The sequence below is a fragment of the Pelodiscus sinensis genome, chromosome 29, assembly GCF_052426305.1.
Source record: "Pelodiscus sinensis isolate ZL-2025 chromosome 29, ASM5242630v1, whole genome shotgun sequence".
Classification (NCBI taxonomy): Eukaryota; Metazoa; Chordata; order Testudines; family Trionychidae; genus Pelodiscus; species Pelodiscus sinensis.
Window position 1 is genome coordinate 15,897,072 of NC_143080.1, and position 13,332 is coordinate 15,910,403.

Consider the following 13,332-nt stretch of genomic DNA (forward strand, 5'->3'; position numbering starts at 1 on the left):
ACGCCTCCGGACCCGCAGTGTGGCGAGACGGGAGAGGCAGCCGGACTCCCACCCCTGAGCTTTCCTTTCTCTTCCTCCCTTCCCTCCCCTTCCAGCTCCCTCGTCCCAGGTTTCCCCCTCCCCTCTCCCACCCTCATTCCTCCCTTCCCCCACCCCAGTTATGTGAAATAAACATATGTTTTTGTTTGAAAAACAGGTGTCTTTATTTTACAGTAGGTAGGGAGGGGAAAGGGGAAGGGGGGTAGGGTGGAAGAAGGCCCCAGTGAGGCATGCAAGGGAGAGGTCAGTCCTCCTCCTCCACCTGGAAGCTCTCCCGCAGGGCTTCCCAGATCCGGATAGCCCCCCGCTGAGCTTCCCGGATGGCAGTGGTGCGGGGCTGACCGTAGTGGCCAGCCATGCGGTCAGCTTCAGTCATCCAGGCTGGCAGGAAAGCCTCCCCCTTTCGCTCACACAAATTGTGGAGCACACAACATGCTGCCACCATGGGAGGGATGTTGTGCTCGTCCAGGTCCAGACGGGTGAGGAGGCATCGAAATGGGCGTTCAGTCGCCCGAAGGCCCCCTCCACCACGATGCGGGCCCTGGTCAGCCTGGCATTGAAGGCCTGGCAGGAGGGATTGAGGTGCCCCGTGTAGGGCTTCATCAGCCACGGCTGCAGTGGGTAAGCAGCATCCCCCACCAGGCACACGGGCATGTCCACATCCCCGACCCTGATGTGGCGGTCGGGGAAGAAGGTCCCGGCCTGCAGCCGCTGGCACACGGAGGAGTTGCGGTACACCCGGGCGTCGTGTGCTTTGCCGGACCAGCCCACATTAATGTCCGTGAACTGGCCCCGGTGGTCACACACGAGAAGTACCCCTTGCGGTTCACGTAACGGGACGTCTGATGTTCTGGGGCATGGATGGGGATGTGCGTCCCATCGATGGCCCCCCCGCAGTTGGGGAAGCCGAGGGCGCCGAACCCCCGGATGACGGCGTCCGGGTCGGCGAGGCGGACCACTCTGCGGAGCAGCACCCGGTTGATGGCCTTGATCACCTGCGGAGAGAGACACAGCAAAGCGCCAATCAGTGGGGCGCCCGGGTGGCTGGGAGCGTTCGTGCCCTGGCAGTGCCCCGCGCCCCACTCCCGGAAGCAACCCCCCTGGCGGCGTGTAGTACGGCCGGGACAGACCGACCCCTCCGGTGCGGGGCGCTTTCGCCTCCTCCCACCCCCCCTTTGTCCCTGGGGTGGCCCATCCCCTCCTCGCAGCCCCCCTCCCCCCCAGCTCAGTGGCCGACGAGTGCCATACCTGCATGAGCACCGCTCCGACGGTAGATCTCCCCACGCCGAACTGGTTCCCGACGGATCAGTAGCTGTCCGGCGTGGAGAGCTTCCAGAGGGCGATGGCCACCCGCTTCTGGAGGGGGATGGCGGGTCTCATGCGAGTGTCCCTTCTGCGCAGGGCAGGGGCGAGCCACTCGCAGAGCTCCAGGAAGGTGTCCCTCCTCATCCTGAAGTTCTGGGTCCACTGTCGGTCGTCCCAGCGCTCCAGGACGATGCTGTCTCACCAGTCGCTGCTGGTGTCCAGACGCCAGACGTGGCGGGGCACGCCGGTGCCGGGGCGCCACCGCGGCTCCTCCACGGCCCCCAGGGCAGCCAGGCGGAGAGGCAGGGGGCTGACGTGCACCAGGAGGTGCCAGGCAGCCTCGAGCCATTGGTGGCAGGCTTGCAGCAGCAAGTCCAGAAAATGCACCAGAAGGTGCAGGGCGAGCTGTGGCTCCATGTTGCCACCTGCGGCGGCATCCCCGAAGGGAAGCACCGACACAGACGGGCACAGAGACCAACGCTTTGCTGTCCCTCGGCGAGGTTGGCAAGCAGGCAGGAAAAGCTGAGAACCGGCTGTCCAGGGGGGGTCCCTTTAAGCTCGAGCCTCAGATAGCCTCAGACAGCAGCCACACAAAGCAACTGCTGACCTGATGCCCTGCCGGAACCGGTTTCAGCTGCCCTTAAATGCCCCCCTGCGTCCAATCAGTGTGGACGCGCTAGTTCGAATTAGCAAAACGCTAATTCGAACTAGTTTTTTGGTCTAGATGCGTTAGTTCGAATTAGCGCTGTAGTGTAGACGTACCCTCAGAGCCACACGCTCCTTGTGGGCCAGCCATTCCGCTCCGAGCTGCGCTGGCCCCGGTGCTAATCAGCAGATTCTGGGGCGACGGACGTTGGGCATCGCCCCCAGCTGTGCCGGTCAGCTGACAGCGGGGCTGTGCTCTTCCCAGAGAACCCCTGCCCGGGACTGGCCCCTCTACACCGCAGTGACGCAAAGCTCCATGTCCTCTCCAGAGGCGCCGTGTGCAGCTCGTGTCTGCGCTCCATTAACCCCTGCTTGGGCGTGTCTGGCCTTGCTCCTCAGCCTGCTGGGAGTCTCCTTGCTGCAGAAACAGAGCTGGGGCCTCACCCTGGCCTCAGAAGTGCCTGCCAATCATTGTGGGAGGCCTTTCCCTGTACACTCAGTCTGTGGAACTCCCTGTCACATGAGGTCAAGAACCATCTGTGACGTAGTGGGGGTACCTGGCTGGTTTCTATGCTGCTGGCTCTGGGGTAACCCCCACTGGCTGCAGTTGGTACCACAGCCCAGCAAGACAGGATGAGTCATTATGCAAAGGGATCTCTCAACCTGTCTGACCACTAACGCCCATGGAGAGGAACAAAGGAAGGTGGATGCTGCCCTGGCTGGGGGGCAGGGCTGGAGGAGAGTTAGTTAGTTCCTGTCTGGAAAGCAGGGAAGAAGGAGCTGGGGAGGGTGCTGGGATCCCCCCATCTCAAGGGGGGCACTGAGGCCTCTTAGCCCCCAGTTCCTGTAGCCAGATTACATCTGTGCTGTGCTGTATCATGGAGAAGCAATAAGCCTCCCTCAATTCCACTGGCTGGTGGAGTCTGTTTGTGCCATTTCGGGGTGCAGGAGGCGGGGGACCCCAATGCGCCATCACACTGGTGCCAGGAGTGGGATGCACTGCACCCCGTGGATGGAGCTCCCAACGGCGAGCAACAAGGCGCGGTAGAAGCAAGAGCCCTGGAGCCAGGCGTGCTGGAGACAGAGCGAAGCGGTTCCTGGGAATTGTGGGGCGCTGCAGCACTAGACTGGTGAGTCTGCACCGAGGGGACCAGCGGGCAGATGGCCCACGCCCGACTCTTGAAGGCAGAGCTGGTGGAGCTGTGCAGAGAGAGGGGCTTGCCTGTGCAGAAAGCAACCAAGGCCCAGCTGATTGCCCAGCTGGAAGAGAATGACCAGCCACAGGGCCAGGATCTTGTCCCCAGGGGGAGCAGCCAGACCCCCCCTGAGAGTGTGTCAGGCTCAGAGAGGGGGAGGAGCGCTGGAACCCACCGGAGACATGAGACAGCGTCTCCCGGGAGGCCTGCAAGTCATAGCCCATCTTGGGCAGGGGCCAGCCCAGTGGAGCTGCGGCAGCTGGAGATCCAGCTGCGGATAAAGGAATTGGAAGTAGAGGACCGAGAGAGGGACCGGCAGGACCGAGAGAAGGAGCGCCAAGATCGAGAGAGGGACCGCGAGGATCGAGAGAAGCAGTGACAGCATGAGCTGGCCATGGCAGAGCGGGGAACCGGAGGGGCCCCGGCTGCACCGAGTGCGGATTGGCCCCAAGGTCCCAGGGCGGCCAGACGCTTGGAGGGGCTCGTGGTGGCCCAACTGAAGGATATGGGCGACATAGACGGGTTCCTCAGCTCCTTTGAGAGGGCCTGTGGACTGCAACGGGTCCCCCCAGCTGACTGGCTGCAGGAGCTCATCCCCGCACTGAACCAGGAGGCGGCCAGAGTGCTCAGTCAGCTGGAGGACCTACAGCCAGGGGATTACAACCGAGACAAGGAGGCCCTGCTGCACAAGTTCGGGCTGACCCCCGAGATGTACAGGAAGAAGTTCCGGGGGGTACAGAAAGGGCCACGGGAGACCTATGTGGATCTGGCCTCCCGCCTGGCGCAATACAGCCGCAAGTGGGTGTCTGGAGTTGGAGCCCAGACCGCAGAGGAGCTGCTCAAGCTGGTCATGATGGAGCAGTTCTATGAAGCATGCCCACCCAAACTGAAGCTGTGGCTCAAGGACCGGAGACCAGAGAACCCCCAGGAGGCCGGAAGGCTGGCAGACGAGTTCACGGAGAGCCGGTCCGGGTGTGAACGGGAGTCCTGGAGAGAAAGGGAACCGCGCAGAGACCGGATCTCGGCTGAGCGATGGAGGGAGTCAACTCCGAGGCAAGCCCAAGGAACAGGTCGTCTGCGCCCCAGAGAACCAGCCAGGGCCTGGACAGAGACAGCCCAAAGCCTAACTTGCCATCGCTGTGGGCAAAAAGGCGACAAGAGGGCTCAGTGCACCAGGTCCCAGGACCGGGGACTTTCCAGGGTTAACTGGCTGGGGCTGGGAGAAGGGCAGGCTGCCCCAGAGGCAGGGGCGGGCAGGCAAACCTCAGCTCAGAGAGAGGGGAAGGATGCTCAGTGCACCTCCCCCGGGAGGTCTGACCCTCGGGAGGCGGATTTCTCCGTGTACCGGGTGGGGGCAGGACGGCCCCTGCGGAGCGAGTGCCTCATACCCCTGGAGGTGGATGGTAGGAAGGTGACGGGCTTCTGGGACATGGGGGCAGAGGTGACTCTGGCCCGATCCGACATAGTGGCCCCAGACCGGATACTACCCCACACCCAGCTGACCCTGAAGGGCATAGACGGGTCCCCGTTTAAGGTGCCTGTAGCCCGGGTGCATCTGAAATGGGGGGCGAAGGAAGGCCTCAAGGAAGTGGGGGTGCACCCGCACTTGCCCACCGAGGTGCTGATGGGGAATGACCTAGAGGAGTGGCCCCATGAATCCCAGCGGGCTCTAGTCACCACCTGGAGCCAGAGCCAGCGGGGGGCTGACAACCTGGGTCCAGGGAAGGACTCCGGGCAGCGTCCTCAGGGTCCCATCCCAGTGGACACGGGGCCCAACCAGGCTGGGACTCCGGACCTAGGCAAAGGTGGGGAACAGGTCCCGATCCCTGCCTTAGCAGCTGAATTCCAGGCTGAGGTGCAGGCAGACCCCTCCTTGCAGAGGCTGAGGGACCAGGCTGGCCTCCGTGCAGCTCAGCCCCGGGGGAGAGGTGGCCAGGAGAGATTCCGGTGGGAGGGGGGATTCCTGTTCTGGGAATGGCTTCCCCCCAGAAAGGTGAGGGCATGGGGTGTCCAGCGGCAGCTGGTCGTCCCCCGAAAGCATCACCTCAAGCTGCTGTATTTGGCCCACGACGTCCCCGTTGGGGGCCACCGGGGGATCCGGAGCACCCGGCTGAGGCTGCTCCAGCACTTCTACTGGCCGGGGATGTTTGCGGCCGTGCAGCGGTACTGCCGGTCCTGTGACTCCTGCCAGAGGGGCGGGAAGGCCCAAGACAGGAGGAAAGCGGCTTGGTGCTGGCCATGGCTGGGCTGGCTGGACCCTGGCTCGGGACCTCCAGCCTCGCGATTCTGATATTCTCTAATCTGCGGCCTCACCTTCGCCTTGCTGAGCGCGAGGCCAAGTGGGAATGGAGACCTGACCGGGTTCCCTGCCCGTTCGCTGCCTGCAGGTCGGAGCAGCTGCGCCGCCTGCCCGCTGATGAGACCTGGGGGCGGGTCGAGAAGAGGCTGTTTGGAAGAGACCCCTTTGGGCACCAAGCGCTGCCGGACCCTGCCTGCGTTGCTGAGCGCGGCGACAAGAAGCCAGCCCTGCTGAGCTGCACTAGCCCCACAGGATCCCGTGGCAAGTTGGCTGGGCACCCAGGACGGACTTGCTGGCTCCCCGTGGCCCAGCCGTGAGCTCCGCTGGGCCTGTGGCCACTGAAACGGGCAGGTGGCCACTGAAATGGGCCTGTGGCCACTGAACCAGGCAGGTGGCCACTGAAATGGGCCTGTGGCCACTGAAACGGGCAGGTGGCCACTGAAATGGGCCTGTGGCCACTGAACCAGGCAGGTGGCCACTGAAATGGGCCTGTGGCCACGAACCAGGCAGGTGGCCACTGAAATGGGCCTGTGGCCACTGAACCAGGCAGGTGGCACGTCACCAGTCAGCAGACAGGTGACGGGCCGGGCTCAGTCAAGGGGAAGCAGCAGGGAACGCTCTGGAGTTTTGTGCTCAAACAAAAGGTGGCCTGTGAGTGGGACTTTCGGCTGTTGCCCACCCCGCTCAGCTCATTGAGCCCCCGGTGCCCAGGCCTCAGGGGTGGCGAGCGGAGAAACCCTGCTGCCCAGGCTCTCCCTCTGTGCTGTGTGGGGCTGGGTGCCAGGCCCTGCTGAGCAGCACCCCCCCCCCCACCTCCGTAGGCCTCTGGAGTCCCACGAGCCAGGCAGGGCCCCCCACTTCCGCTCACGCTGTCTCTGGCGCCTGCTGCTCCACGCCGGGGGCGCGGCTCCCTCGGGGCTGCTGGGTCCAGGGTCAGCGCTGGCCTGCTGCAGGCTCACAGTGCCACCCGCAGGCGCCCGGCACAGCCCTGCCACTCCCCGCACGGAGAACAAGCCCCATGCGCCCACCGCCAGCAGCACGAGGCTGGTACCACCTGAGCCTTGTCTACGCAGGGCCTTGGACTGTGCTACCCTGCGGGACTCACCCCCCCTTGCCCGTGTGTCGTGTCCTCTCTCTGGCCCAGGCCACGGCGCTAGGACGCGCCCGGCTCTGAGTCCTTTGCCAGGCCAAGCGGATGCCGTGTGGTCAGAGTCTGAGCTCCTGCAGGGTGCAGGCCAGAGACTCTTCCCGGCAGCTTCCCCGCCCCTTCCCTGGGCTTGCTGTGCAGGGTGCGGTTGGCGGGGAGCCCGCGTCCTTGGGGCTGCAGGGGCGTAGCTCACGTGGCAGGGGCCGTGCCAGGAGCCAGGGCAGTTACAACCTGGCCCCTCTGCGTCCCTGTGGCCTGGCGCCAGTGCAGGGACACCTGCCGGCCCCTGTGCAGCATGGCCAGGTGAACACTGCTGCAGGGACGCTGACTGACATCCCTGCCACGCTGCCCTCGAGGCCCCGTCCTAGCACAGCACCCACGGCGGCTTGGCACGGAATTCCCTACCCTGAGTGTCACGCCTACGTGCAAAACAAGGACGGCCGGGGAGGAGTGCGCACTCACCTGTGCTGTGGCTGTGGTTCCCGTGTGTCCTTGCAGAGCAAGCCCCTCACTGGAACACAGAGACCAGGGTTCTGATCCCCGGCCTGCCACTGACCTGCAGAGCACGGGAATGTGGCCAAGGGGCCAGCCCAGGGCTGGGGGGAGGAGACCTGGGTTCTGATCCTGGCTGTGCTGCTAACCTGTTGGGTGGCCTTGAGCAAGTCACTGCCCTTCCTGTGCCTCAGTTTCCCTGCCCATACACTGGGGCAAATGGCAGTTGGGAAAGCACTTTGAGGACTACTAAGGGAAAGAGGCTTGATGGGGGCTGGTCTAGGGGCATCCAATCCACAAGGGGCAGAGGTGGATTGCTCTATACGTACCTGCCCCTTGAGGCAGGACAAGGCTGTTACCCCCAGGAAGTGAGGGACTTGACCGGGTCATGCAGGAATTCTGGGGGGAGCATGGAATTGACACTGACGCTCCTCTGTGTCTGGCTAATGCACTGGGCCCTCGGGGAATGTCCTCGCCTGGCTTTTCTCCCAGCTCCCGGCGAGAGCAAACTCTAGCACCAGCATTTGTTTGGGAAGCCGAGCTCCCTCCAACGGCAGTGTAGATAAATCTATGTAGTATATGGCTGTGTCTACATTGGCCCCTATTCCGTAATAGGGATGCTAATGTAGCACTTTGGAATAGGCAAATCCGCGGGGGATTTAAATATCTCCCGCGGCATTTGCATTAACATGGCTGCCGCTTTTTTCCGGCTTGTAGATAAGCCAGAGAAAAGCGCCAGTCTGGACGCGATCCTCCGGAAAATAAGCTCTTTTCCGGAGGATCTCTTATTCCCACTTGAAAGGCCCTGTACTGTCTCTCAGAGCCACACACTCAAGTAGGAATAAGGGATCTTCCAGAAAAGGGCTTATTTTCCGGAGAATCGCGTCTACACTGGCGCTTTTCTCCGGCAAAAGCCCTGAGCCGGTGTGACGTAGTGGGGGTACTTGCTGGGATGTGGTGACCTCTGCTGTCTGGAGCAAGACCCAGCAGGGAAAACCTCACTAGGCAGAGGTAAGGACAAACTTGTTGAACCAGTGGCCAGACACCCCCCATGGAGAGGAACAAAGGAAGGTGAATGCGGCCCTGGCTGGGGGGCAGGGCTGGAAGTTAGTTAGTTGGTTGGTGGCTGTCTGTGAGCATGGAGGAGACAGCCTAGGGAGAGGAGCTGGAGTTTTAGGGGCCCAGTCTCCCCCATCTCAAGGGGGCCTGAGGCATCCTAGCCCAGTTCCTGTAACCAGATTACATCTGTGCTGCGCTGTGCTGGAGGAGCAATAAACCACCCTCAATTCCACTGGCTGGTACAGTCTGTTTGTGCCATTTCGGGGTGCAGGAGACGGGGAACCCCCAACGTGCCGTCACAGCCGGAAAAAAGCAGCAGCCATGTAAATGCAATTCCGAAGTGTCTCATCTTTTCCGGAAAGGGGTGCCAATGTAGACACAGCCCTAGTGTCAAGTGGGCTGAAGAAAGAAGAGCAGACACAGACATATTGACGGCCTTGGGGATTAGAAGCAGGCACCTTCTTTGGAAAACCTCCTCGCTGAACAGACAACACCCAGAGAGAAGCATCACAAAGGGACCGACGGACACAGACCCAGATTTTGAATCTGGGGTACATTTGCATATGAGAGGGCTGCTATAAAAGTGAGGCGTCTTGCAGAGGACCCCGGGTTTTGTCTTGTCACCATTGGAGCATCGATCCGGATCCACAGAAGCCCGGCTCCACCCCTCCCCCATCTAACTCACCTGGCCAGTGAAGTTAAGGGGAGCAACTAGTTGGTAACAACAGCAAGACGGAGTGTGTGTGTGTGTGTGTGTGTGTGTGTGTATGTGTGTGTGTGACATATATACATATCTCATATGCATATGATAAGTATTGATTATTCTATGTGTGAACAATAAATGTGGCGTGTTGCCTTATCCCTCTGAAAAAGATCCCGAGTACTTCTTTTAAGTACAACAGCAACACCGTTCCAGGACAAGCTTTCCTGGCCAGCCCTCTCTAGCTGCCGACGAATGGGGGGCCAGCAAGCTCAGGTGACCCCCAACCAGCCCTGGATCTGCACATCAGGCTAGGAGGGGATGCAGGCTACGCACAGATCAGCAACCCTCCCAGGAGCACAGCTAAGTGTGCAGGGGAGCTCCCACTGGGACGGGGGGGCGCACACTGCAGGCTGGGGCGCATTAGGTGACCCTGCTAACTAGGTTGCACCCCTGCTCTCTGGGTGGTCTCCCTGAGCCCCCTCCTCCCTGCAGGCATCAGGCACCCCTGCTGTGGGGGAGCGTCATGATACGAATCACAAACAGCCACGGCAGGAACCTTTTCCACCAACCCCAGGCCTGTCCCAGCCAAACCGCGGGGCCCGGGGAAGGTTCAGGCCTCAGTAAAACTGTTGGGGCTCCGGGTCCCCAGGCAGCTCGAAGTGACCCAGAGTGCTAGGCGCCAAACCAGCCGCGCTGCGGACAAACGTGAGTGTGTGGGCGTGAGGTGGGGAGGGATCTCAGCCTGAGCGTCATAAGGGGCAAACTGGAGACACGGCAACTCGGTGGCCACTTCCCTGTCACACGAAGGCCGGACGTGGCCGTTGCTTTGGGCTCCCGTGAGGACAGCGGCTCTGAGCCCGGGCGGAGGGGGCTCCTCTCAGTGAGTTTCATAAGCCAGGAGAGAAGAAAGCAGACGGCTCCAGGCTGTGGAAGCCAGCGGCGCCCACAACGGCCACGTCTCGCCAGACAAATGTGACGGGCTGGCCAGTGGCCCAGCACATCAGCACCCAGCGGTGACAGTAACTGAGCATGTCTTACAGGCCCTGTTCTGCCCTGGGTCCCTGCCAGCTCTGTCAATAGCTCCCTGCTGGCTTCTGCCGCAGCTCCGCCCGCGAACCTACCCGGGCTTTCCTTCGGCGCTCGGAGGGCGAGAAACACCAGTGGCTGCCCCAGAGGCACATGCTGTAACACAGAAATGGCCAAAGCAGCTTTATTACATCTGAATGTGAAACGGGCCCAGGACAGGGGTGGCTGGGTTTAGCGTCTGCCTGGTGTCCTGTGTAGCGTGTGACTTGCGTGTTTTGTCCATGTCTGGTGCAGTGTGACGATTCATTAAGGTGGCAGGTTCAACGTAAGCCTGGTTTGCTCAGCAGCGTTAGGCTGCAGGAATCTGGATGTACTAGAGGAATCGGGCATTAGCTACCCAAGCAAGAAAGGCTGCAGCACGAGGCTTGGAAGCTAAGACCTGCAAGATTTTAACGTTGCAATTTTAGACCTTGGAGCTCAGAAATGCTGCCCACAGCGCGACCTGGTGCCCTAAGGTTATGGGAAGAGAGGCACCAAGTGCTTAGACTGTGACCAAAGATTAATTTTAAATCATGCAGATGCTGCAGAGGCCCATCCGTCTCCCGCATGTGTCTTCGCCACGGGACTCAGGTTGTGTCAAGGCTAATGAGAAAAAAGAGACCCTCTGTGACCTGTAGAATTTGGGGTCCCTGCTGTTTCTAGGAGACAACAGCCCAATACAGAAAAAAGGGCTGACACCTTCAGGGAACATAAGAACATAGGCACGACCAGCCACACGGGGTCAGACCAATGTCCATTCAGCCCAGTGTCTTGTCCACCCACAGGGGCCACGGCCAGGTGCCCCAAAGGGAGGGAACACAACAGGGAATCATCAAGTGATCCCTCCCCTAACGTCACCCATTCCCAGCCTCTGACACACAGAGGCTATAGATGCCATCCCTGCCCATCCTAGCTAATAGCCACTGATGGACCTAACCATGAATTTATCTCGCTCTTTTTTGAACCCTGTTACAGTCTTGGACTTCACAAAATCCTCTGGCAAGGAGTTCCACAGTTTAACACTGCTAACTAGTCATTTCATTTGGTGACTCCTAGTTTTTGTGTTATGACAAGAAGTAAATAAGTCTTCTTTATTCACTTCCTCCATACCTGTCATGATTTTATAGCCCCCTCAGTCTCCTCTTGTCTAAGCTGAAAAGTCCCAGTCTTATTAATCTCTCTTCGTGTGGCAGCCATTCCAAACACCTCCTCATTTTTGTTGCCTTTTTCTGAATTTTTCCCAGTGCCAAGATATTTTTGAGATGAGGTGACCACATGGGCACACAGAATTCCAGATGTGGGTGTGCCATGGATTTATAGAGAGGAAATAAACTATTCTCTGCCTTATTCTCTAGCTTTTCCTAAGGAGCCTAGGCCTAGGCAGAGTCACATTATACACAGGGGTGCACAGAGCAGGAGACGGGCCCATCGCTCTACGGATGCTCAGTACCCAGCAGCCCCGAACGCCCCAGCAGGGGTGAGTCAGGCTGCAGCTCCAGCCGGGCGTGGATCAGTCTAGGCTGTGTGTGCCGGGTCACCCATCGCTCTGATGGTGACGTAAAGACAATGGATAGGAGACACAGAGCTCGTGCGTGTGAGTGGCTGCTGCAGGCGTTCCCGTGCGACCCAGCAGAGAATTCTGCTGCCTGTCAGACTGTGGCTGGCTGAGCCGGACCCGGCCAGCGTAGTGGAGCATCACCAAAATCCACTAGCCAGAATGGCTCCAGCCCGACGCCGCGGGAAGACAGGTGATGAGGATGGCGACTTGGCCCAGGCCAGTCTTGTGAGGAGCTCAGCAGTGTCCCCCTCCCCCTCGGGGCTCAGCGCTGCGGAGAGCCCAGCTCTGTCTCACCAAATCCTGCCAGGGTTGCGTGAAGCCAAGGCGCATGCACAGTGGGACGGACGCAGGCCCCGGCAGAGGCACGGGCACGGCCCCAGCTGAACGCCAGTCACGGGGTTCAGGGACCTCTCCTGTGGCTGGGACCAGGGCGAACGCATGGAGCTGGGGAGACGGTTTGGCTTAGGACTGACCTTGCCCCACAGCTCCATTGCTGGGCTGGGGGGCAGGAGAAAGCCGCCCCCTGCTGAACGCTGCAGAGGCCGGGTGCTGGGAGCGCAGGCAGAGGAACAGGGGAACCCAGGAAGACTGAATTTGGAAACATGCAAAGCCGCTGGAGACAAAGTGCTGGGGGGAGGGAAACGTGCCCGGAACGGGCCGAAACACCTGGGAGCGAGTGCAGGGAACAGGCACGCGAGGGCAGCGAGAGCTGGGCAGGCCGGGCGGGCAGCACGACGCGGGGCAGCGAGTCAATGGCCTTTCTCTAGATCGGGTTTTCTCAAACCGTTCCGCGGTGCACCGGCGCGTCACCAGGCCGTCGGAGCTGTGCCGCGGAGAACAGCAGAATTCAAAATGGCCGCCTTTTTTCTCAATAACTTTCCCCCTGACCCTTCCCCCCCCCCCGGCAACCTTTTTTTTGGGGGGGCTCAACAAAAATCCTTGGTGTTCCTCATTAAAAAAATCATCGTTTGGTGTTCCTCGGTCTTAAAACGTTTCAGAAACGCTGCTCTAGACGGCCCAGCCATGCCGTGCCGGGGGCTGTGACACTGTGCCCCCGGCACGGCAGAGCCAGAGAGACGGAGAAGGGCCCTGTGTATTTACAAGAAGGGTGACCCGCCTGCGACGGAGACGGGCTGCCTGGAAGCCTGGGGCATACGCGCGTCACCACAGCTGAGAGCGGGGGACGGGGGAATATTGGCAGGGCAGGAGAGGGGCCAGGGCAGCGCCGGGCGTGAAACAAGGAGGAAGGCCGTGAATGGAGAACCAGCCTGAGCATCTGAAAACTTCTCCCAAAGGCAAAACCTTTGTCCGTGGGGTCGTCTCCCGGAGGACGGGCAGGAAGCTTTGGGCTGGAGCGCAGGGCAGGGGCTGGAGGGAGCTCCAAGGTATTTCCTTGCGTCTGTTGGGCCAAGGAAGCCGAAAGAAGCCGGGTGGCAAAGTGGGCGCTGGGCTCCGCTGCGGGTGTGGTGGCTGCCGGCCTCACCCCCAGACAGTCTCCTCAGGCCGTGGAGTCCTGGGTCACCAGGTTGAAGACGTTGCTCTCCATGGACAGCTGCCATTTGCCCCAGTTCCTCTGGATCTCGGCCTGCACCTAGGACAGCCCAGCGAGAGTGGCCCAGTCACCGGCGGCCTGCCCCACTCGCAGCCCCGCAACCCGCCGGAAGTGGAGGCCTGAGACCCCCCTTGGCTCAAGGACTCATTCAGGTTCCACCCGGGGCTTGGAGACCCCCCGGGGCGGGACGCCGGGGTCGTTTGTCTGCGGGCCAGTGGGAGGCAGCTTTTACGTCCAATCTGCGATCCCCAAGCCAGAGCCCAGCCCCCGTC

The 13,332-nt window shown here is 61.1% G+C and overlaps 1 protein-coding gene across 1 annotated transcript in view; it reads right to left on the reverse strand.

Annotated features, from left to right (window-relative positions):
* Positions 1-10,089: 10,089 nt before the first annotated feature.
* The window catches only part of LOC102458121 (vasoactive intestinal polypeptide receptor 1-like), a 39,321-nt gene continuing 36,078 nt past the window's right edge, over positions 10,090-13,332 (reverse strand). The window contains exon 13 of the mRNA XM_089773905.1: positions 10,090-13,099. Coding sequence (XP_089630031.1) covers positions 13,007-13,099 — 93 coding nt within the window. The 3' untranslated portion in view covers positions 10,090-13,006. The remainder of the gene's footprint in view (positions 13,100-13,332) is intronic.